Source organism: Lates calcarifer, linkage group LG13, assembly GCF_001640805.2.
Source record: "Lates calcarifer isolate ASB-BC8 linkage group LG13, TLL_Latcal_v3, whole genome shotgun sequence".
Taxonomy (NCBI): Eukaryota; Metazoa; Chordata; class Actinopteri; family Centropomidae; genus Lates; species Lates calcarifer.
In genome coordinates, this window is record NC_066845.1 from 21,634,416 (window position 1) to 21,657,627 (window position 23,212).

The 23,212-nt window shown below is 40.8% G+C and overlaps 1 protein-coding gene across 1 annotated transcript; it reads right to left on the reverse strand.

Annotated features, from left to right (window-relative positions):
- Positions 1–143: 143 nt before the first annotated feature.
- Positions 144–22,056, reverse strand: olfml2a (olfactomedin-like 2A). Its single transcript, XM_018669570.2, has 8 exons — positions 21,782–22,056; positions 13,243–13,506; positions 11,357–11,464; positions 11,005–11,181; positions 10,076–10,316; positions 7,016–7,315; positions 6,628–6,813; positions 144–3,951 (listed from the first exon to the last, which is right to left on the reverse strand). Exons 1-8 carry the CDS (start codon positions 21,848–21,850, stop codon positions 3,347–3,349), a joined length of 1,950 nt encoding a protein of 649 aa, XP_018525086.1. The 5' UTR covers positions 21,851–22,056; the 3' UTR covers positions 144–3,346.
- Positions 22,057–23,212: the final 1,156 nt, after the last annotated feature.

Here is a 23,212-nt window from a genome sequence, read left to right on the forward strand (position 1 = left end):
CAACTCATGAGAGCTGTTATCCAGAAATCAGAAGAACTGAGTCACTGGTCATCATCCCTTCAATAGGAGGGGCAAGGCGAGTCCTGCTATCCCAAGGCATTTACTGGGTCACTGCAGATTGATTTATAAGTCCCACAACAGACTTTTATTATGGAGATTTTATTTCATAGCACAGACACACGCTCAGCTGGTTCCAAGTGTTACATTTCAGGACATTATTATTTAAGTATTCAAGACAATTAAGCAAAATACTTTATGAATCCATTTTATGAATAAACTTAACAAAACAGTCTGAATAATTCAAGAACAGGCAAAATAATACAGTTGTTGTGAATTATTATTATGAATAATGTACAAGACCAAAACAACACTATGTAGTGCTGTAACACTTATCTTGTGTGTCTTAAAGCTTACCATTCCCACTACATGCCTCACATAGTGCTGTCTGTCACTGTCAAAAGCAAAAACATTCATGGTTTATTGTGTCCACTGTTGAAGATGGAACAGCTAATGGTACAGTACACCTTTTGTATGAGCATGACATGGTTCTTAATTTGCATTAAGGTGAAAATGTAGAAATACAAAACAATTACAACATATATAGTGGTTTTTCAAATGTTATTAACAATGACAAAAGCTGCATTCTTTTATATAACAGAAATTTAACAAGATGCATGAAACTTTGACAAAAAGTTGTAAGATATTAATTATCACATGAATTCATGTAAATATAAAAAGTTAAGCTTAGAAACGTGTGTACATTGTTTTTTGGAGTTCATATTATATTCAACACATCCCTCAAAACAATATGTATGGTCAAGAGACAGGAAGTGTCATGAGGCCGGAATAATAAACAAAGCAGATTCATGGTCAAAGTGCTTGGTGACAGGATGGAGTAGATGGGCAAGTGAAACAATAGTTTAGTTTTACAAACATTTCTCCGAAGCAGAGCTACTCTCGAAGCAGAAATAATCTCCTTGGTTGAGTTAAATTCTAGGCAGCGGAGCCAAAAAAACATTTTCTGTATAAAAATAGTTAATAGAAGCCTAATGAAAGGCAAAAGAGGTGGTGTCTAAGGTTAGCTAAGTTTAGCCATACTACATTATCTAATTCATTAGCTAGTTGGTCCAGCTTCTCTTTAACTGTCAATGACCATGGCTGAATACTGATGATAAATGCAAATATCCTATGCTGCATTTCCTTCAAGGAAATGCTTGGCTGAAAAAACAGAGTCCAGTGTTCAGATAGAGCTCTCAAGTCTACTTACTGTATAATGCATGCTTCACTATTACTCATTTGTCAGCTGTCTGGCTACTAGCTGAATATGAGCATCCAACTGTATTCATACAGGTGGACAGAGAAACCATTATAATCTGTCACTTCTCACCAGTCACACCAAACATCAGCAACTGATGGCTAACTGCCAGCCAGGGACATTTTATGGCAAGATAGTCACAATCATGGTCAAAAGAGTTCTTGGTCTTTAAAAGGGACAATAAGTAATCACTGACTCTCGTCTGATAACTGCCTGTTTTGTGGAGCACTTTCTATTCCTGCAGAGGAGGGGTTAAATAAAAGTGGACGGTGAAACACAGCTAATATGTTGTGATAGCTCCCTCTATTTTGGACTCTTCTGTCCTGAAAGGTCAGCACTGTCAACATGGTTTGCTACTGTAATGTATAATGCAAAACTGTGCCAAAATGTCATGTTGTCATGGTTTGGTACCACTTTACTAATATTTAATGTTCATGTATGTGTTTATTCTATGAAGGATTAGTTCTCACATCAGAGGCTTTGTTACTATTCAGATGTTTTAAGAGTTCCCTCAAAAAAAACATCATCATCAACATCTGTGATGTGACCCCAACTGCAGACTGTTTTCTATAAGATGTCAAAAGCCAAATGATTGGAAACCACTGGTTTAATAATTAATAATGTGTTGTATTGTAAAAACTTGTTATACTTTACATTATGTAAAGTCTACATCTTAAAAGGAACTAGTAACTAAAGCTGTTAAATAAATGTAGTGGAGTAGAAAATACACTATTTCCCTCTGAAATGGAGTGGAAGTGTCAAGTGGCATAAAATGGAAGTACTTAAAACTGTACTTAAGTATAGTACTTGAGTAAATGTTCTTTGTTACTTTCCACCACTGCTATATAGTAAGTGTATAAAAAACAGTCTACAATGTCCAGTAGTAACAGTTACCTGAAATATTAGCTATGACATTACATACTCAGCTACAGTTACCTATTTAGGAATCTGGTTACTTACTGTCTGAGAAAAACAAAAACAAAACAATGTCATATATCCAGCTGCTGGTTCTGCTTTTTCTGCTTTTTAGTCATTATTTTATCCATTTGTTTAGACTGACCATATGAGGGGGCTTCAAAAAGTTTGTGGAAAAAGTACATAGCTAAAAATCATATGCAGGGATTTTGATTGCAATGCACCTGTACGTTCTCATACTAATGTGTCATAACATGTTCTAACATGAACCCTTAAATGCATGTTGCAACGCAAAAATAAATGTCATAACTTAAACCATTTTTTCCAACTGTCCTTTTCCCACAAACTTTTTGACGCCCCCTCGTATTTAAAAACTCATCTGATTCCCATCACAGCACAGAGTATAACAGGGGGGACAGATTTTCTCAGTATGTGTGGTTATGACCTAGCTTAATGGTCAGTATTAACAGGAGAAATATTTACAGTAACCAAGACCACTTTCACCTCAACCATATATGTATTAGAATGAGATAAGACTAACATGACTTATATTGAAGCAATCCATTAAAAGGATATTAACACTCATATTTGGGAGTTTCTGTTTGAATGAAGTAATCCTATCTCAGCCACTGCTCAGGCCTCAGAAACCATCTACAGTAACAGCTCATGATCAGTCAAAGATGCAAGCCTCAAAGTGCCCCTTCAGAAACCATTAGGTGATGTTACAAATGTTATGTCTACTTTAAACTTGCTGTTTATAGCTATCTATCTCTCTGCTCGTTAGCCAGCCTGCTGACATTTCATAAATGAAGACATGAAGAAATCTCTGATTCTAAACTCTACCTCTACCTGATAAGCTTTAACTCAACCTGTTAGATTATTTCCACACTTCCACCCAATATATATATATATTTGAGGCATGTGTTTGGTACACTGTGAGGTCAGGTGTTTGAATAACATGCATTGGTACTGGAAGGTTGGTGTAAAGTCATCCTTTGTCCTGTGTAGTCCAATATGCCTGCTGCTAGGCTGTCAAATACTGAGCATCTTCTTTCTTTATAGGTGCCATACTGGCAGGCCTACTGTGAGCTTATCTGTAGCACAAACTAGCTGTGCTCACTGGTCGACAAAGTTTACCCGATATGTCAGCTGATGGCCATTGTCCCAGGCATACAAAACCTTCTCCTTGGGGTTGTAGTCAATCTGGGTGGTGAAGGAGTACTCGTTGGTGAAGGGCAGGCGTGGGATGGCTTCAGTGTTGGTGTGGGTGTCATAAGCATAGTTCACCTCGCCTTCTTTCTGGTTGTACACATTAACAGCATACAATACGCCACAGATGATGAAGCAGTTCCCATAAGAGTTCCTCTTGAGACCTGTCCTCCAGGTTGTTTCCTTTTTCAAGGACAGGTCTCCAGGATCCAGTTTACTGATGACAATGACTTCTTGCTGGTTGTAGTCATAATCCATGGAGGGGTAGATCACCCACAGGCCGCTCTCATCCACTGCAAAGTCGATGTCTGAGTGGCCCCTCCATTTCCAGGGGGTGGTGTCCTCGTAAACCACATCATGCAGCAGTGTCCAGGCTGCAACGTATCGCATCCTCAGATCATACTTGATGATGTTCTTGGTGAAGGCTCTATTGTAGTAGAAGGCTCCATTATAAACAACATGGCCTGTTCCTATCCAGTTGTAAGGCAGTTTGAACAGGTTGCTCCAGCGGCCTAGGATAAATAAGAACATTATATTAGTCTTACCTATTTATTATGATTTGCCAAGGAACACAACAAGTATACACAACAGATAACTCAAACCATCATCACCAGTAGCTTCCGGTGTTTGTCTAGCACCAACAGTGGCTGCTCGTCTCACCACTAGCGAGCTGCTGAGACAGCACTGAGCCATCATCACCAGGCCTCTACTGCATATCACAAAAATTCTGAAGCAATCTCTAGTGCACACACAAAAATTCTGACCTCAGATTTGACTTGGACTTTTAGTCATTTAGGCTCTCCAGTTATTCAGCCTGATGTTTTCATTTTAGCCAATTTCTATTGGGAAAGAGGGCAAATCTGTACCAAACCTGTCGTTACTTCAGATGTGCCAAGTGAGAGATACAGTAATATGTGTGTCATGTGCTCAAACAACAGGCAAATACACCAATGACACACTCCATAGCATTGGGTTTGCCTGCCACCATAAATCAAACAAAGGTGTTTTTCATATTCATATTCATATATATTCATATCATATTGCCACTAATAATAACTGCATGTCTTGACACATTTGCCTTTTTTTTCATTTATCAGCCCCTTCGATGAATTATGTAATTACATAGCTTGGTATGGCAGCCTGTTTGCTTGCTATCTCATTATCTCATCAACCCAACTCATAATCAACAGAGCTAAGCTCCAGACAACCAGCCCTCAGACTGGTCATCAACAGAACTAAGATACTACCCAACATCAGTGCGTTATCAACAGAGCTAAACTGCATACTAGCAGCCACCAGACTGTATTTCCCGCCTTATTTGAAGACAATGTGGATGGTAACATTAGTGGGACATGTTCACATGCTGGGTAACTCACTAACTGCCTGCTGCTGTGGCTTGAGATGTCGCCCCTGCCGAGGGAAGACCCCCCCGTCAGTGTAATAGCATGTTAGCACACACACTGTAGGGTGGGTTCAGATGTGTTCGGTCATGGTAATTAGATTCAGTCATATGCTGACTTGACACAGGTGGACTGTGTGATTGGTGGTTTGTATTGAGATGATGAATAGCTCCTTCGACTTCTTGTATATAAAATGTCGTGCCAACAGGCAGCTATGCAATAGGCAGGATAATACATAATGAACTGGTCATGTTTAAGACCCCTCTGCTGTTGTACTTATTTATACATTATCCTTTACTTATTATGAGTTGGATAGATTCAGCTGTGTGTATACTGTGCTAATGGTATGCCCCTCACAGAGCCAGTGACTATGTTTTTACAATGCCAGACTGTGTACACACTGGCTTCACATGACAGTGACACAGTTTGTTTAGGAGTTCACTCCTGAACAAACACATGGTGTACTGTAGGTGTCATTTTCTAATCACATCCTATCTGCCTAGCCCTAACCTTCTAACCTCAGGAAGTCTGATTTAGATAATGATAATAAATGAAAAGCCCAGTGAAGGACAAAAACAACGTGCTGTAGAACCCCCACCACCAACCCCCCTTCACAACCACCACCACTGCCACCATCCCCATCCCTTAGGCCAGCCCACACTTCTAATCCCTCTCCACTGTGCCCAGTTGAAAGGAAAGGACAGAACACATCAGGGAGCAGCAGGCATCACCGCCACTCACCAAGATACCTAGTCATCTGCACACAGCTGTGAGCTCACTGCACCGCAGGATGCCTCACATGTAAGAAAGCCCATTGTCCAAACACATCTAGATCAACAAGCCAAGTCCTGCAAGGGGAGATCATCTTAACTCTCTTAGAGAGTGTAATCCAATTCCTCAGTTGATCTTGATGTGGAAGGAGTTGATTTTCCCACCCACTGGAGCCGTGAAACAACCAAGACCTGCATTCCACAGATCTCATCAGTCTCACAGAGCGAGATGAATAATCAGCATGAATCAGTGTCAACGATGTTATTGCTAAACAGGGTGATCCTAGAGTTAGACCAAAATAATGGATGTGACACACAAACATTAACATAGTGAGTAGTCTCCTATTCAGAAATGACACAAGGAAAAATGTAATTTACCAAGATGTAACTTCAGTTACATCAGTACACTCTGTAGCACAAAGTGAAGTGAAACAACAGTTACTCTGGGGAATATAATTAATGCAGGGCATGGTTGGATTTTATAACATACTGTATATGTCCATCCATGCATAGAGGCACAAGTAAACTCCTCCATTGTTGCCTCACACACACACACACACACACATATTCATCCTGCACACCAGTCAAATTATTTAAAAGTTTACATCCATGTCTGTTAAGAATCATCCCTGAGTTATGGTGTTGAATAATGATCAGAGAAGTGTTTTTGCAGAACGTTATGATGTCACAGTGAAGCAGACCTTTGACCTTTTGAATATGAAGTGTCATCTTATCCTAACAAACATTTATGTGAAATATAGTCATAATTAGCATATGAATTATTGAGTTATTGCCAAAAATGTTTTGTGAGGTAATAGTGACCTTTGACCTTTAACCAACAAAATCAAAAAAACTTATCCTTGAGTCCAAGTGAATGTTTGTGCCAAATATAAAGAAATTCCCTCAAGGCATTCCTGAGATGTTGTGTTCATGAGAAAGAAAACATAAAAATCGAAACCTACACCTAAAATATCTATGTTGCTTGGTAACTGGGGTACTATACCCAAATGATGCACACCTTGTTTGAAGTTGTCCAGGTTGCGGAACTCCACCAGGTTGTTACCATAGTAATAGTTAGTGACATAGATCTTGGAATCTTTAGCCAGGGGATCCTTCATCCAGGCTCCCTCGTTGCGCCCATAACTGTGCTGTTTCTCTGGCTGCTCAATGGATGCTAGAGTCCCTTCACAGTTGAGGATCTTCCCTGGAAAAAACAAGCAGAACATTTAACTTGAACGCCTGGGAAGGAATGTTTTGCATTAAAATGAGCTTACTTAAATCAGTTTCATACTCATGCTTTCCTTGGCAGAGTGAACCCACATGCTTTTCTGTTGCTAAACTGGGTCTCTGTCACTACAGTCACAGCCTGCAACAGAATACTGAGTGGATTCACATTTAGCACGTACCAGCTCTGTGGAGCGTTGGCCGACTGTTGTTGTTGGAGTTGTCCAGCACCAGCATTATGGTTGGAGCTGGTCTTTCAGATGCTGGTGTACTTTGTGTGGTGATAGTAGTGGGTGCAGTGGTGGTGGTAGATGTGGTGCTAATAGTTGCAGTGGTGGTAGTAGTTGTAGTGGTGGGAGCTGCAGTGGTGGCTATGGGATCAGCCACAGTGGCCTCCACGGTTTCCAGGACCATTTCAGCTCCTCCGTCCTCAGACTGGCTTTCTGTGACATGGTGGACTGTGTACGTTTTAGCAGAGTGGTCTGAGAGGGAGAAGAAGAAGTACAGAGAAAGGCCATGAGATAAAAGAAGAAATCAAGGATTCTACAAAGATAGTTCAGACAGTCCTGTACTGAGTGATGACAGAGGAGACACTGTTAGCTTTTAATAAGTAAACAAGCTGCTTCCTGTTCTAGTTATTAATGGTCATATTAGAGCAGTATGATGCAGTAGTGTGTTGGGACATTGTCACTAAATTGTATTGCAACTGTCCTTTCAAAAGTGTCTTTAAATTTTTTAGTCTCTGTACAGTGCAGTACTATGGCTCCCTGACAGACTCCTCAAGACATATTTAAGCCTGCAGTTTTCTAGAAGTTCACATCAAAGACACTACATTAGCGATGCAGCACACAAAGAATACCAACTTCCTCCCTCTCTTCTCTGAATTTCTCCCTGCTCCTTCCTTGTTTAACCCAGCCTGTTCTGGTTTCTGTGACAGCATTTGCCTTTTAACAAACATTCAAAAGCTGGAACCTAAAATTACTGCATCATATCTATGGTTTCAGTGGAGAGTGTTGAGAACTCAGTATGCTTAGAATGTGTGTAAAGGTACGGGGGAGGGAGTGTTGTCTCTCCTTTAGGTCAGCAGTGGAGGTAGTCACGGAGCCGAACTGACCGGTGCTGAGGCTGTAATGTTGCATGTCACACCTCTAAAACTGTGATGCTGATATGCTGATACAACAGTGTGCATATCATGTCTTGGAAATTGTATAATTTTGGTCAAAATCTTACTTCTTGTTTTCTACGTTCCGGCATCAACAGTCATGTCTGTTCTTTTGTAAAGAAAAAAAAAGACAGCAGGCTGAATCAAAGACAATCTTAGCAGAGAGAGAGAGGCTGCTCTCCCTCTGGTCCACATGACATCCTGTGCTGCCAAACAGATGTGATGAGATTATAGCATTGCTATATAAGCAGTGGGTCTTCCTGACACGCGTACTCTGAGCACATGGACCTGATGAAGGCTGGGGCAGAAAAAATATTCAGATAAGGTTTTTACAATTAACACTGGGAAGGTTCAGAGAGACATTAAGTCTTTTAAGATGATGAAGTTTAATGTGGTACCTGGCATAACTAATATTAACTAAATTTGCACTAAAACAACAACCATTTTATCTGAGGTTGAGTGTAGCTAATGACTCTATGTGGAGAGCACAAGAGAGAGGTCATCAGTTAATTGTTAATGGACATGACATCTGTGTTTAGTAAAACAGATGGGACACATCTTGTATTACTTTACCCTTTTTCTATACAGTTCAAAGACCCCTTTAAAATATTATGACACAGTGATGAAGATGTTTCTGAAGTTTTAAAAGGTTTTTGCATGCTTTAGTCATATGTTCAATTATTTATTCTTGACATCACTGCAGACAATGCTCCCAACAATATGATAGGAACATTATATATAACGTAGCACCCATACACATACACATTAACTAAAGCACAGGACCAAAACAAACAAAGCTGAAGGCTAACAGAGAGTATTTATTTATAGGTTAACCTGTAGAAATGAGTTTTCAGCAGCCTAACCACAGAGTAGAGCAGACTTTACAGATCAGTCTGCACCTATTGATGTTATCGTGCACAGTAATGCAACTTTTTCAGACTTCAGACCTCTGCACTGTTCCCCATTGGTTACAAATGCCTTAATTTCAATCTTAAAATAACTGTTGTAAGGTCAGCTGTCTACATGCATTCTAAGTTGTTGCGGGCACATGGTTGTGAGTGTAGTGGGTAAAATGAATGTTTAACATTTTCCTCTCTTTCTACAACTTGGTGTCATAACAAGGTGTCACTGAGGTAGTCACTGAAGCTGAGAACTGTGGTTATACTGGGCAGCTCCCAGTAAAATGCAAGTCACTGTTACCAAATTTGAAGATAGGCATTGCAGGAAAAAGCATGAAGGTATATCAGCCTTCCCAGGATGAACATGTGAATAATAAGTAAGGTTCCTGCTCTTTGTCAGAGATTATGGAAATGCAGCTAGCTGGTTTCAGTGATGGTAGAACACACGGTCTGACAGCATTATGTGCGTGTGCCCTGAGCAAACGCAGCATACCTATTCATTCAACTAGACTTAAAGAGGATTGGAAGGAGTCGGGAAATGTTTTCTCTGCATTGGTGAGGGTCCCCACACATTGTTATGAGGAGTGAGGCTGAGGCATGTCATGGACATGGCAGTGCTCCATTGAGACAGCATTCCATCAGCTCCATGTATTTTGTCAATAAAAGATTTGGATTTCCTGCTCGCTGAATGTGCACCAGCAATCCAATCCTACGCTGACTAGACCAGCTTTGCTAAAAAAACACCAGAGTAAATCTTGTATTGAGGGGATCTTGTGTGCCACACAGCTATGGATTCCCTGTTTTATTGCCTTACGCTTAAATGTAAAGTTAGAAACACAGTTCCAGCCTTATCTCACACTGGTGTAAAACAAACTTCTCAGGAAAACTTTATACCATTCTCTATTGGAACCTAAATCTGACTAATAAAGATCTTCACTGTGTTTGTAAAACATACAAAGCCATGGCTGCCAGCTGATCCTGATCCTGCAAAGAAACTAATTTGGATCATTTTCAATATCCACAGGGGATCACACACAGATGATCGCACACAGATGGGAGTGCAAACTCAGCTAAAGTGCGAGCACAATGTTTTCTTTAGCCCAGGCAGGATGGCTTTCTATGAACACATCACTATGCTGGGAGAGTATACAGAGTGTCCCGGCCAAGCAGAAAGCTCTCACCTTCTCTGTGATCATCGCTGGTCTTGGCAGCCTTGTAATATGTGATGCCCCTCACCACACCAGGCTGATGGCCAGCCACCTTGGCTTTGGCTGTGGGGTCAGGCTTGACCGGCTTCCCAGGTTTAATGACCTCTTTCTTGGGCTTTACGACCTTTTCTTTGGCTGGTTTCAGAGGTTTGGCTGCAGGGGTCTTTTTGTTAGGTATTTTTGCAGCCACCTTGGTTTTCTCATCATTGGTGTCCTGCAAAATGAATATTGAGATTACACTGTGTTAGGACAATTGGTAATCTTGGCTTTTGCTTATGAAAGAATGCATTTATCAAAGCCTTATCTCTCTTGCTCTCTGTGCTCACATATACAAGATTCTAATACAGCCAAATTCCCAATAAAGCTGTTTTCATTGACATGTTTTTCTATGTCTGTTCTGAACAAATGTGAAACAGTGACTGAAACACAGCCCATTAAGACTCCATGCTAACAGTAGACACTTCTAAGCTGCTGCTCTGCTAAAATCCTGATTTTATAACCTCAACATTCAACAGACACATAAGTAACAGACAGCAGCTGTGCTGTGATTTCAGCTGGATTTACTGGTGAAATGATTGTGATCAAGCTCAGTCATGTTTCTGTCAGCTGCTGTGTAGTCAGTTTAATGAGACATATAGAGAGGGAAAGCTGGCATGCTTGTGAGTCAATATTGGTGACTCTCTTCTATTTAGAAAGTGTCAGTGCCAAATCATTTTCCAAGAGCAACAGTCAATGGGGAAACTCCACTCGGCGGTATAACTTCACTCTGTCAGTCACAGACACTGTTACACACTGGATAGTGTTAATGAAATATTCTAGCTTGTACCACTGTTAGGAGTGCTACAGTACTCCTCATCACTGGTTAACAGTCGAGGATGCTGAGAGTGTGTACACAGACAGACCTGTGCTTTGCTCTCAGAGGAGTCTTTCTGCAGCAGCTGCAGGCTGAGACTGGAGATCTCCTTCTTGATGCTCATCATAATGTTGGAGTAGTTCTCATATCTCTTAAACTGGTTGGTGAGACTCAGCATGCTGTCCCGGACAAATTCATTCTCCCGTGTCAGGTTTGTCTTGATTGTCTGAAAGATAATATATCACAACTGTCACAGTAATTATTATCAATTACATAACATCAGCTGTTACCTCAGCCTCTGTGGTTATTATAAAGTCACATTAGCTTCTCCACAGTACTTTGTCTCCTACCAACCCTTTTGAGAATAACTATATGAGGAAGTACATGTGGTTTTTGCCTACCTCCTCCAGGGTGTTCATCTGTGCTACCACCTTGTTGATGTATGAGTGGACTTTCATTAGATCCATGCTATAGAGGGTTCCCTCGAGGAGGTCCACCATAGATTGGAGCTGGTCATTCATGCCATAAAAGGAAAAGAACCAGCATCATTTACTGTCTCGTGAATGCAGTCCTGACAGCTTTATGTGCCTCTGTTTAACTACTGTAATAGTTTAAGTGACCTCCCTGCTCTGATTAACACTATTGACATCCTCACTCAATAGGCAGCTGTGTGCTCTCCGTCCGAGGTTCATTCTGAGTCCATCTTAATTATTTTTAACCTTTCCTTTTCAATAAAATCATTTCCTTAAGAGATTTTTTGGGTTGTTCCATAGATTGAAGTGCAGACATGTCAAATGTCTGGAACTGCCGTTTGGTTCTCCAGCCTGTGAGAAATGAATGTGTGCTTCAGGTATGTGCAGAGATGTGATGTCGTATTCAGGGTGATGACATACAGTTCAGGCAAGATCGCAGACAGATGAATAAGGATCTTTTATGCTTTTAAACTGGAGATACCTTTTGTTTCACTGACTTTCCCTTACTTCTATTTTTAAAACCTTAAAATAAAAAGTGAAACCTAATGATATTTCCTGCTAAGTAACCCACAGCAATTTCCATGTGTAGATTATGGATTGTCATATTGTGTTAATCTTTCTGCAGTGTAGTTATAAAGGTAAGACAGAGATATTTGTAAACGATCCTTGAGGCTTTTGCAGTGATGACTTTTGTCTTTTACAGCCAGACCTGAGGATTGCAATATTGTCAGGCTGCAGTTATCAATTAACGTCATTACTGATTCAGTCTGACAAACTATCCATCAGAGTTTCCTAAAATGCAAGGAGATTTCTTCTCTCTGTAATTAGAATAATCTAAAGAGTATGGTCTAGACCTGCTCTATATGAAAACTGCTGTGAATTCAATTGGGTTTTTGTGCTACATAGTTAAAAATCCAAAGATATTTAATTTACTATCATATAAAACAAAGAGAAACAGCAATAACTACTAGTCAGAATTGCCAGATTTTCAAAGGATTTTGGTGACTTCCTGTTCTTTTGTCTGCTGCCACCATTTCCACCTGCACACTAGACATATCCCAGGCATATTGCCCTGAAATTTCCTCAGTGTATTCCTGTTCTCCACTGCTGGTAAGGCTCTTAAAATAACAAAAATGTGTTTTTATGGCTGGATTTTTTTACTCTGAGGTGTTATAAACATTGTCTTCTCTAGGGACTGCTAGCTGGGCTTCCAATGTTGGTTATAATGTAAAATGTTGGAAGAACAAGGTTTACTCTCCCTCCATGTTGCCTGCACCCAAGGCTCCCCACTCATGGGACAGTAAAGGTGAACTTCAGGGTGGTTTGAACTACAATAAATGGAGGAGTAGTTGGACCATCAGCCACCAGATGATGCATTTTGACTCATCCAGTGGACTTTTGCTGGCAAATGAGCAGGGAGCTCTGGGTGCAGGCGACATGGAGGGAAAGTAAACATTGTTGATTCATATCTAGTCCAGACAAATGTAATGAAACAAAGCTGGTTGAAAACAGGTATCATTTTCCAAGACATTAATGTGTTAGCAGACAAATGTAAATGAATTGGGATTTGTGTCTCAATGATAGTGACTAATATAGTTTCAGTTATTTATTTGGATATTATCATGGTTAGAACTTAAAAGCTCCTTTTTATGGGATTTGAACATTTCTTTGGTGATTCCCTGTAATCACATGTCTTTAAAACAACAGGCAGACAATACACATTTAAACTGGAATTGTTGTAAAACTGACACAGTCACAATCATTTTAAACATGTCGTGATCATGTAAATATTCTGCACGGCTCCATCTGCTCACCTTCAGTAACTCAGGGGCCTGTTTCTTCAGCCTCTCCATCTTCCACTCATTCTCACAGGGGTTGAGGGAAGACGGCGGGGCCGTGCACGAGCACTTACAGTCGGATCCGGAGCTAACTGTCTCCACTGTGTAGAAGTCCTCTACACGTACACTGCCGCTCCGCAGCCGCAGGCAGGCATCCTTACTTAGAGGGCGCATGATGCACTTACAGCGGCAGTCTGAGCCCTCTGACGTCATCCGGACAGGTTCAGTCTCCCCAAAGATCTGGAGGAAGTAACATGAATTGTTCCATTTTAGAACCCAAAGAAAAAGGTTTTTGAGTCCTTTTTATGACACTGTAATCTTCCCTTCATGTTTACACAGCAGCAACTTTTTAACGCCTTAAGTGGAAGAAACAAGCAGCTTCAGGGCTCAGCAAGAATTTAACAAATCTGGCTTAGATATCAATATTTATATACATATTTATTCAACCAAAAAATGTGGGATTGAATGAATATAAAAGTCTAAGATGAGCTGTGCCACACAGTCCATTTCTATTGGAGGGAAACAAAAGCAAAGGAAGGAAAGTAATCCTGAAAAATAAGCACATGCTTCCCTTCTTTTGAATGTTGGCCTGCGTGACTCAGAGGAAAACCTCTGAGACAAACATAACTCAGAAGACTTCTGCGTCACCAGCTGGCCTTTGGCTGCCATGCATGATGACAGGGCTTTGGCAGGCCACGTTCACGACTTACTTAATAAACAGGAAGCAAAGCATGGCAGCCTGAGCAGACATTCTGCACAGTTCCTATGTGAGACAAGTGCGAGCTGGCATACAGTGGAGAAAGCTTTCACATAAGAATTTAACTACACAGATTTACTGCACATGTGATAAAATGTTCAGGTGGTGATGGTGAGTTGGCAGACTGAGGTCTGCTGAGAATTCTGTGAATTTCTCCACTATGTTTATTAAAATCCACCTCTTCTTATCTGACAGGGAAAGGTGGGCTGTTCAAGAGACTGCAGCCTCACAGGACAGATTTCATAAATTGTGTCTTTGAGAGGAAAAAGGAGAGAAAGTGGAGGAATAGTAGATGAGCTGTCACACAAACACAAACACAGGCACACTTTGCAAATGCATGTGGTCTAGCTTTAGCTTGCTACACTGCTAGCTGTTTGGGGCAGATAAACATGGACTGTGAAAACACACAAGGGGTCAAATTTGCACAATAAAGTTAAAATTTGCTGCGTGCTCAGTCTAACAACATCCTAACTATTCTGGCTCCACTCCATCTTTATATTGAATAGCTGTAAACATATTTTGACTGAATAAAGAACATAAGGTAAGTAGGTAGAGATGTATCTTGAAAACTGAAACAATAGCCGGATATTCATAGTATTTACTGAGGATATCCAGTAGGTGAAATCGCCTTGCCTTGTTTGCTAGAACTATCAAAATGTAACTCACACATTGACGTGAGCTTTACTGAGCATGCTCTTAGAATAGGATGGACCATTTCCATTAGGTATACACCATGAGTATTCCACTGGCCACCCCCAGGATAAAATGTTAACAGACTTACTACTATTATAAATACTATTGTATTTTTGTACCACACAACACACCTTTTGAAAATGACCTGAGGAGGCTACATATCAATAAATATATTATAGGTTTGCATTCAAACAGCTTTTCATAACACTGGCAGTCAGAGTAAGTTCAACATGCTGTGCAAATAAATAAATTCCAACTGCAAATAATTTTGTACCTGGTGGTTAGCACTGTGTTGAGATTATTTCTTGTGTGGTATTAAGTCTTGCTTCTAGTCCATGAACACATCTTACTGATGGCAGCTCATCTCTCATCATTTAGAGTCAAGACTGTGTTGGAAGAGGTTTGGGCTGTCATCTCTACCCGGTGAGATTTAGGGACTATAAACCACAGGACAGGCGCACATGTGGTATCACTTCACACACATTCTTCATTAATGAGCCGTGGTCCTGTCCTTATATGACTGAAGCTTGGAGAGAGGATTCTAACTATATGAATAATAAAACTACTATATGGAAACAAATGGAAGGAAAAGATAAGATTAGTCTTGCATAATGATTGTTAATGAAAAAACATATTGCACAAAGTCTTTACAGTAGTACAGCAGTGAGCTGCACACTGATGTGAATTGTCTTGCCTACAATTAAAGTGGATCTCCACCAATTTTACGCATATTTAAAGATTTCTATTTACTCATAGGAAGTACAAGACAGCATGTAAAACCAGTTGTATAATGTCATCTGAAGCTCTGGAGGAGCTCTGTCATGTCTAAGAAAATAACCCTGGTAATGTCCTTGTGACAGGGTTATCTGACTGCAAATATATAGCATAAAGCTTACATCACAAACTTGGTGCATGAAGTTTGAAAGACCTTGACTGAAAGATGTGAGTATTTACCAGACACTGAGGGTCTTACAATAATCTATTATTGGTTGCATTATGGGAAATGTAGGATATTGAGCTTGACCATTGGACTAAAAGTCACATATCTCAGTCTCCAGTTTCAATATGATTGTTCTTTTTTTAAAATTCTGCTTTTTGTGAGTCCCCCAGATTTATGCAACAATAAATTGCTAGATTGACCCTTTAAATATTTTGTGTGCAAAATGACAGTAATTGATTCATAGTACATAAAATGATTTATACATATAACAATTTACAGTGCATGACTGTGACAAACACAGAAGAATGAAGGAAGAAATTAGTATCATAGCTCTCTGATTTGGTCATGTAAGTATTACTGTTGTATCATTTAATGGCTGTAGCCTGGCTGTAATTACAGTTTTAACACAATTTTGAATGTCTTTTGGCAGTGCTGGACCAGGCTTAATGAAGGTAAGGGGGAGGAGCGGTGGAGGTGGTGGGGGCTCATTAGTGAAGGAATGTAGGCTGAGTGATGGGGGAAGATGTGGAGGGGTGTGTGCTCTCCCCTCCATTACTGCAGACACGCTGGGAGGGGGTCTGATACAGGGCAGGACTCCTGTGTGCAGAGCTAGACCAATCCTGACCCATGTCAAGCGAAAAGGCACCAGGTTGACAAATACTACAGCCACATGAAAACAGAGTGGATTAGCAGATTAAACTTCTTTAGCAGAGGCCATGCCTATGGTCCTGCTGGGCTGCATTGTTCAACCCCAGCCAAACACTGACTGCTGCATAGCAACATCAGCTTAAGTTACTTTAAGATAAAGAAGTCAGAAATTCCAGCCAGATTTACCTTGGTACCTCATGTTTAGCCAAGATGGACTAAACCATTACCTTGCAGGTTTTACTGCAGAGAACAGATTTGGCAGCAGCTTATCATAAAAAATCTGAATCATTCTGCCAATCAGAGCAGCTGCCTCCTCCCCCTGTCAAATCATATGTGCTGTTATCCCTAACTAACTGTCCAGCATCTCATGCCAAGCTGACCTACCAGCATGAGAACAGGCAACACAATTAAGAGCGCTAATAATTAAGAGTACAGAGTATTTAACGCATGCTTTGAGCTTTGAGTCTGGCTTTGACCTCTCAAGTGCAGTCAAGTTTCAGGTCAAAGACACACGGCTCAAACACCAACTCATATCTGCACAATGGGAGGAAAAAAGCCTGCACACTGCAGAGAGCTCTATTAGATCAAGCGCTGCAGCCTTTAACAGCTAACACACACTGACAGTGATGAGGTGAAACCCCAGTTGTTCTCAGGATTCCTAAAAACACACAATATGTTACACAGTGGTTATTGCATCTGTTAGCCTCAGAGTTACAGTCAGTGTTTCAGTAGCACTGGCCTGCTGTAACTGCAGCCAGCTTCACAAGGATATCCTCTCCTGTTAGTGCTTTGCCTGCTGGTAAGCACCTTTAAAGCTGTATGGTGAAACAGGCAGGCGATGTGGATATCCTGCAGCAGCGCTCAGATGTCCAGCTGCATGTTCCAACCTTCTTCAAACACAAACATTATTGCTGTGATTGTTATGGCCTGCAGCTAATTAAAACTATTTGTTCACATATGCACTTAAAGGTACCATAAATATCAGTTCTAATCAACCTTAAGCCCATCATGCTTATAATGTTGGTGATTTTAAAGAACTGACTATCCCTTTAAAATCCACATCATCTCCTGTCAAGGGCACATCAGACCAAAACCAAGGTCCGCATTCCAGTCCAAAGAGTCCACCTGATTTTTATCTAACTAGCAGTGCTTATGATAAACAGTCTTACTGTTCCACTGTAAAGATTAACTTGGTACAAAGGGGGGATTCTACTAAAGCCTTCAGTCTGGAGATGAGCCATGAGGTTGGGGGGGCTGAGATTTGAAACAAAAACACTGGCATTAGCACAGAGATGTTAATTAGCTGAATACAAAGTGTATCAAGCACTTGCTGCTTTTGGGGGTACACATCTACATTCCTGCTGGGCCTGTCAAAGTGTCCATGTACTCTGAACCTTTCAGTCTGCAAAACTGTAAAAGTAAAAGACTGATATAGAAATCTTAATGAAGTACTTGTGTGAAGGTTCCTCTCCACGGTAAATTTAAAGAACTCTGGAAAACCTTTAAATGGGTTTTTATTTTCTGTTTCTTTTTTCACATTTCCAAATTTGATTTGTTTCCCAACAATCAAATCATCTGTTTGTATGAAGGTTAAAAATCCACTGAAAGATCAAGCTGTCTGTTCCATAGTAAGATCCACATGCCATAATAATCCACTTATTATTAGCACAAAGAGATGCTTCTCTAACTATTAGTGTTTGTCTGGAGACTTCAACCACGAATGGAATGACAGATGTTGCCAGTGCTTTTTCCCCAGATTGTTTGATACAACAGATGTTTATGGGAGATTTAAAACAATGCAGTTTATTAGTTTATCACTGATAGATTCTGCACTCTGTGACAAACAGTACATGCCAAAACAAAATTATCAAAAGAAAGAAAAAAAAGTTGACCTCCTGGTGGGTAGTGCAGATGGTGGCAAATATTGGGATGTTCATTGTTTAACATAAATCTATTCATCTTTTTTGTTTTGTTTTGTCATGTTTTGTTCAATTTGTGTATTTGTTAGAAGGAATACCGCAAGCAACAGATGAAATGTTTTAAGCCTGTTTGTAAGATAGTTAGCCAACTCCCTGAAGGACCTGTATGGAGAGCTAGGCAGGCTCGCAGGCTGCTATCACTAAGCAGCAACACTCATAACTGATGGTTCTACCAACAATATTCAGTGACAGCATTCTCAGCTTCTACACTTTTTGTGTAAAGCAGCTACACTATGGTCCAGGTGCAGCTGATATACAGTTGAGGTTTAGGTGATGTCAGATAAACCATTGTTAATGTATGGCTGATGGTCAAAACACTTTAAAGGAATATTTTGACATTACGGCTATATGTCTCTGTTAATTATAAAGCCAGCAGCCTGTTAGCTTTGCTTAGCATAAAAAACTAAAAACAGAGGGAAACAGCATTGGCTCCATACCTAAGTAAGAAAACCTTTGATATGTACAAAACCCAAAGTGTAAAAATGACTGATTTTGGTTTTAGGGGGTGTTATTTCTTGGCCAGATGCAGCCAATTACAGGAGTAGTATTCGTCTTCTGTTTTAATGATTAATTTAAAAAATGAACATTAATTGCAGGTTTAAAGCTCCAGTCTCTCACATGAGAACAGGATGTGTTCTTGTGTTCTGTTCTGACACTGACTGTAAATAATGCTGTGCAGAGTTGTCTAATATGAATATATAGATACTGGACTGGGACTTCCAACATGATATGATTGCAGGACACATGTATTTGAAAATTAGTTTAAAAAAATGTATATGCACAAGGGTTTCTGGGGTTTGAAGTTGACTGACTTTTTTAGATGAATGACATTTAGCTTGTCATGCATTTTCTCATGCCTACATCCATAGACAGAAAATTGAGAAGAAAAACAGGATAGACCTGCAGAGGGTCCACTGTCCACAGGGAGACGCCTGAGAGAGATCTCATGAGGTTTTACAGAGGCCATATAAGGGATCAGTACATATACAGCAGACAGGGACAAGCTACATTTAAAATGTATCTGCAATCATAAATCTTTCTCCCAATGATTAACAGAACCATGTGAAGACATGAAAGTTGTCTTCAGATGGTTGTGAGTTGAGAGAAAAAAGATCAGTGATGCTTTCAGCTACAGGAACATACTGAGTGTCCAGCTTGTTTTTTTGCTTCTCGCTATAAGTTTCTACAGATACCCATTTTATGGTTTACTTCAACACAGACACTGTAGTTTGGCATCCATGCAGGCTGATTTAATGGTGAAGCCTAGAATATAGAATCTCTGTTGACCATTTTGCACCAAATCCAAAGAAAGTCAGGCCTGTCCAAAACCCTGGTCATGTGAAAGGGTGCACACCTGGACTGGATGACAAATGTTGACCCGTTCACACTGACACCAAAAGTAGGTTTTTCCCAGGCCACTGCCTCAGTCCTCCTCATTTCCAATAACTTGCAACTGTGTTTTAACTACAAACAGAGAGAGTAATGTTGACACTTCATCAAACCCCATGTGACGTGTCCTTTTAGATCAAGTCTGACTGGCATAACATGACATAACAACATGTCATATCTTGCACACTGTGGTGCTCATCTAAAGCTAAAAGGCCCCATACAGCACCTGCAAGTACATACATGTTTTGCCAAGCCCTGTCTCTGCCGCTCACTGAGCGCCATGTTTCAGAATGTTGTTTCACTGCAGCAGACTGAGCATCACAGTCTGCTGTCTCCTTCGGTTTGCTCACAACCAAAACACAAAGCAGGTGCATACACTATTTCCCACGCCACCCTCGGGTGCCCTCCATGCCCTCCTCTAAGCAGGCTTTGTTTCTCATTAATGCCAGTGCCACCAGTCTAGCTACAGAGACTACGACTGGACTTCTACTGTGGCCAGTAACTGGATCTGTGGACTGGAGGATTGGTGTTGTGAGGAGATAAAATGTAGTAATGTAAAGCAAAGAAACAGTGGGTTAACTAAATGACCATAAGTTAGTGGTATATATATAATACAACAGGGTGCATATATATTTTACAAGGACTAATACTGCACTGGTTTCTTAAACAGAACCCTTCAACTAAAATGTTTTTTAATGTGTGCACAGTTTTAGATATTTATATTAGATATAATATAAATGCAAATAGTTTTCTGATAGAGATAAAGAAAAAAACTGAATACTTTTGCTGTTAGGGAGAGGATTCCAGTGGAGTATTATGGTACATCTGAATAAGTGACTATTGCTAACAATACTACTACTACTTTTATTATGGTTACAACTACTACTTTGACCACTGTTAAATGTACTCTACGTGGCCAGTATAGTAAGTATGTGACCACCTGAGCATTACAGCCAACAACAACATGGCCATCAATGTGCTACTGCAACAGTCTCCACTCTTCTGGTTTCAGTCTTCCCACCGGTTTTGGTAAACAGGCTGCACGGATTTGTTTCCATTCAGCCACAAGAGCATTAGTTAAGGTGATGAGACAAGTTCTTTCACACCAAACTTTGTGCATTGGGTCATTGCCATGTTAAAACAGGAAGGGGACAATGACAAACTGTTGACACAAAGTTGAAAGAACATTAGTCTAAAATATCACTGTAGTATGAAGCATTAACATTTCCATCATTTGCACTAAAGCACAGAGGTGTTCATACTTTTGGCCACTACTAGTATACTACAGAGACCTTTAGTGCTCCTAATACTGCCACATGCTGCTTCCATCACTGTTTATATTAACAGTATTACAAACACTGCTGCTGCTGTGAGCTCTGATATCACTATTACAACCAATATGGGCAGATTCACTCTTCAGTGGCTTACACTGCTGCTGACATGACCTCTGATTGTATCCAGAGTAGGCAGTTTTTGACAGCCACACACCGTAATTGGCCATACAGTACATAGGACACATGTGTTTTATCTTCCGACTGTGTGTGTGTGTGTGTGTGTGTGTGTGAGTGTGTGTGTGTGTGGAGCTGGATTAGACTGAGGGAGAGTGAGGGGTTACTGGAGTCCAGCAGCTGCACAAACAAGGGCAGTCAGATATTACTGTTACCCCACTAAGTGCCATCTCTCCCACACTCAGCTGGCATCAGGTCTGCGCACACCGGAGGTATCATTACATAAACCTATTGTTACTCATGTCACACAAAAACCCTCATTGGAGGGATTAACTCGAATCATAAAAAATGACATATAACCTGAACCATCTGCCGGCGTTAGACACAAGATTTAAAGGTCTGACGTGGGGAAAATGTTGGGTCTTGGTCAAGACGCTTATTTGTCTGAAACAGAGGCACCATGGCACGAAACATGATGCAGGTGAGAGGTGAGGTTGAGCAGAGTGGAGAGTGGGACACTGCAGGGTATAGGCCATTTAACACTGACCATCACTGACACAACAACACGTTAAACCTAGTTTCAGTGCAGTCATGCAGAGCAATCCTGTAGAGAATAGAGTGAGTACAACTTGTCTGGGATTATGGGATCCGTCTGTCCTACCTTGCTCTGTGAAGACGCATCTTTACACAAAACCAACAGACAGACCAACAAGTTCGTGTATCTCCACATTTTCTCTCTGCAGTGTGTCGAAAGTTCAGAAATCCAAAGAAATCCAGTTAGTGCGTTCAGTCCATGTGGTAAAGCGCCTATATTAACTCCATGTCCACTTCACACATAGAGGATCGTGCAGTGTGGGTCCGTCTGTCTGGATGTATGGATGTTGCGTGTATGTGCCGTGCTGTGCGCCCTGACTGCACCCGCGCTCTGCCTGCAGCCCGGCCCACACTGGGCACCGTGACTCCCGCTGTTCACTGATGGGAGGGGTTTGTTCCCAAGTTTAAAGTAATAAGGAATGAATCTTTTCAGGAGGACAGCACACTTGCGCTCTTTACAGAAATCTGAAGGACTTCTGGCGCCATCAACTGGCCAGTTACAATTTTGCAACTCCGTTCCAGTGCGGCTGAGACAGACGTTAACGTGTGTTCACAGACTGGACACACATTAGGAATTACCCTCATCAAGCTTAGGGAATAAAGCAACACTCAGCTACAGTGTGTCTCTGCCAGTGGCTGTTTTGCTGTAGTGGTGCGTATTTTCCAACGTATTTCCGGGTAAATTAAATGATAAAATATTAAAAAATTGCCTTTTTTTCGATGTAGAATTGAATTATATTACTCAACACTCGAGATCAACACTGTTCTCAAACCCCCAAGATATGTAGGTATGAAAAGATGTCATCTTTTACCCGACTGTTCTTCTAGGTGTCTGATCAGTCCCATATTACTTCTGCAGCTGGACAATGAGTCCAAACACACAGTCAGCATCATAAGAACTGTCCTCAGAGACAAGAAGAACAAGGAGTCCTGCAGGGGGGGGGGGGTATAATAGGAAATACTGATCTGATTTAGTGCCTAGATGTGACAGTCAGAGTTAGTTCAGCTGGGAAACTTCATCTCTGCTACAAACAGTTGGATCAACAGTCAACTAGCTGCTGAAGTGAAACCCTGTGCATCTTTCAGACGGACAGAAAACACAGTTACACAGCATCACATTTTCTCTTTGTAGCAGTTCAGACAGTTTGACTTCAGTCCCTGATCACTGAACCTGTTAAAACATGATATTCTACATAACTACATAACTAGAGAAGACACACTGAAACACTCCACACACACACACACACACACACACACACACACACAATGATCACACCACAGTGTGACCACCAGAGAGCAGCATACACTCAGCTACCTCTCACTGATGAACCATCTCAGATACACATTAAATGTGCTGCTAACGCTGACCGTGTTCTGCTTTTAGCCAAACATTATCTTACAGTCACCAGAGGCTGTTGATAGTGTTAGCACGAGCGTGTTAGCTTTCGGCTTGTCTCGGTTAAACAGTGCAGTACCATGAACTCCAGGTTGAGGGTAC

Excerpts from the sequence above, each read along its gene's own strand:
- olfml2a (XM_018669570.2), bottom strand. The coding sequence starts at position 21,850 with ATGTGGAGATACACGAACTTGTTGGTCTGTCTGTTGGTTTTGTGTAAA. Across the intron at positions 10,317-11,004 it reads CCTCTGAGAGCAAAGCACAG|GACACCAATGATGAGAAAAC; the intron begins GTCTGTCTGTGT and ends TTCATTTTGCAG. Across the intron at positions 6,814-7,015 it reads GCCAACGCTCCACAGAGCTG|GGAAGATCCTCAACTGTGAA; the intron begins GTACGTGCTAAA and ends TGTTTTTTCCAG.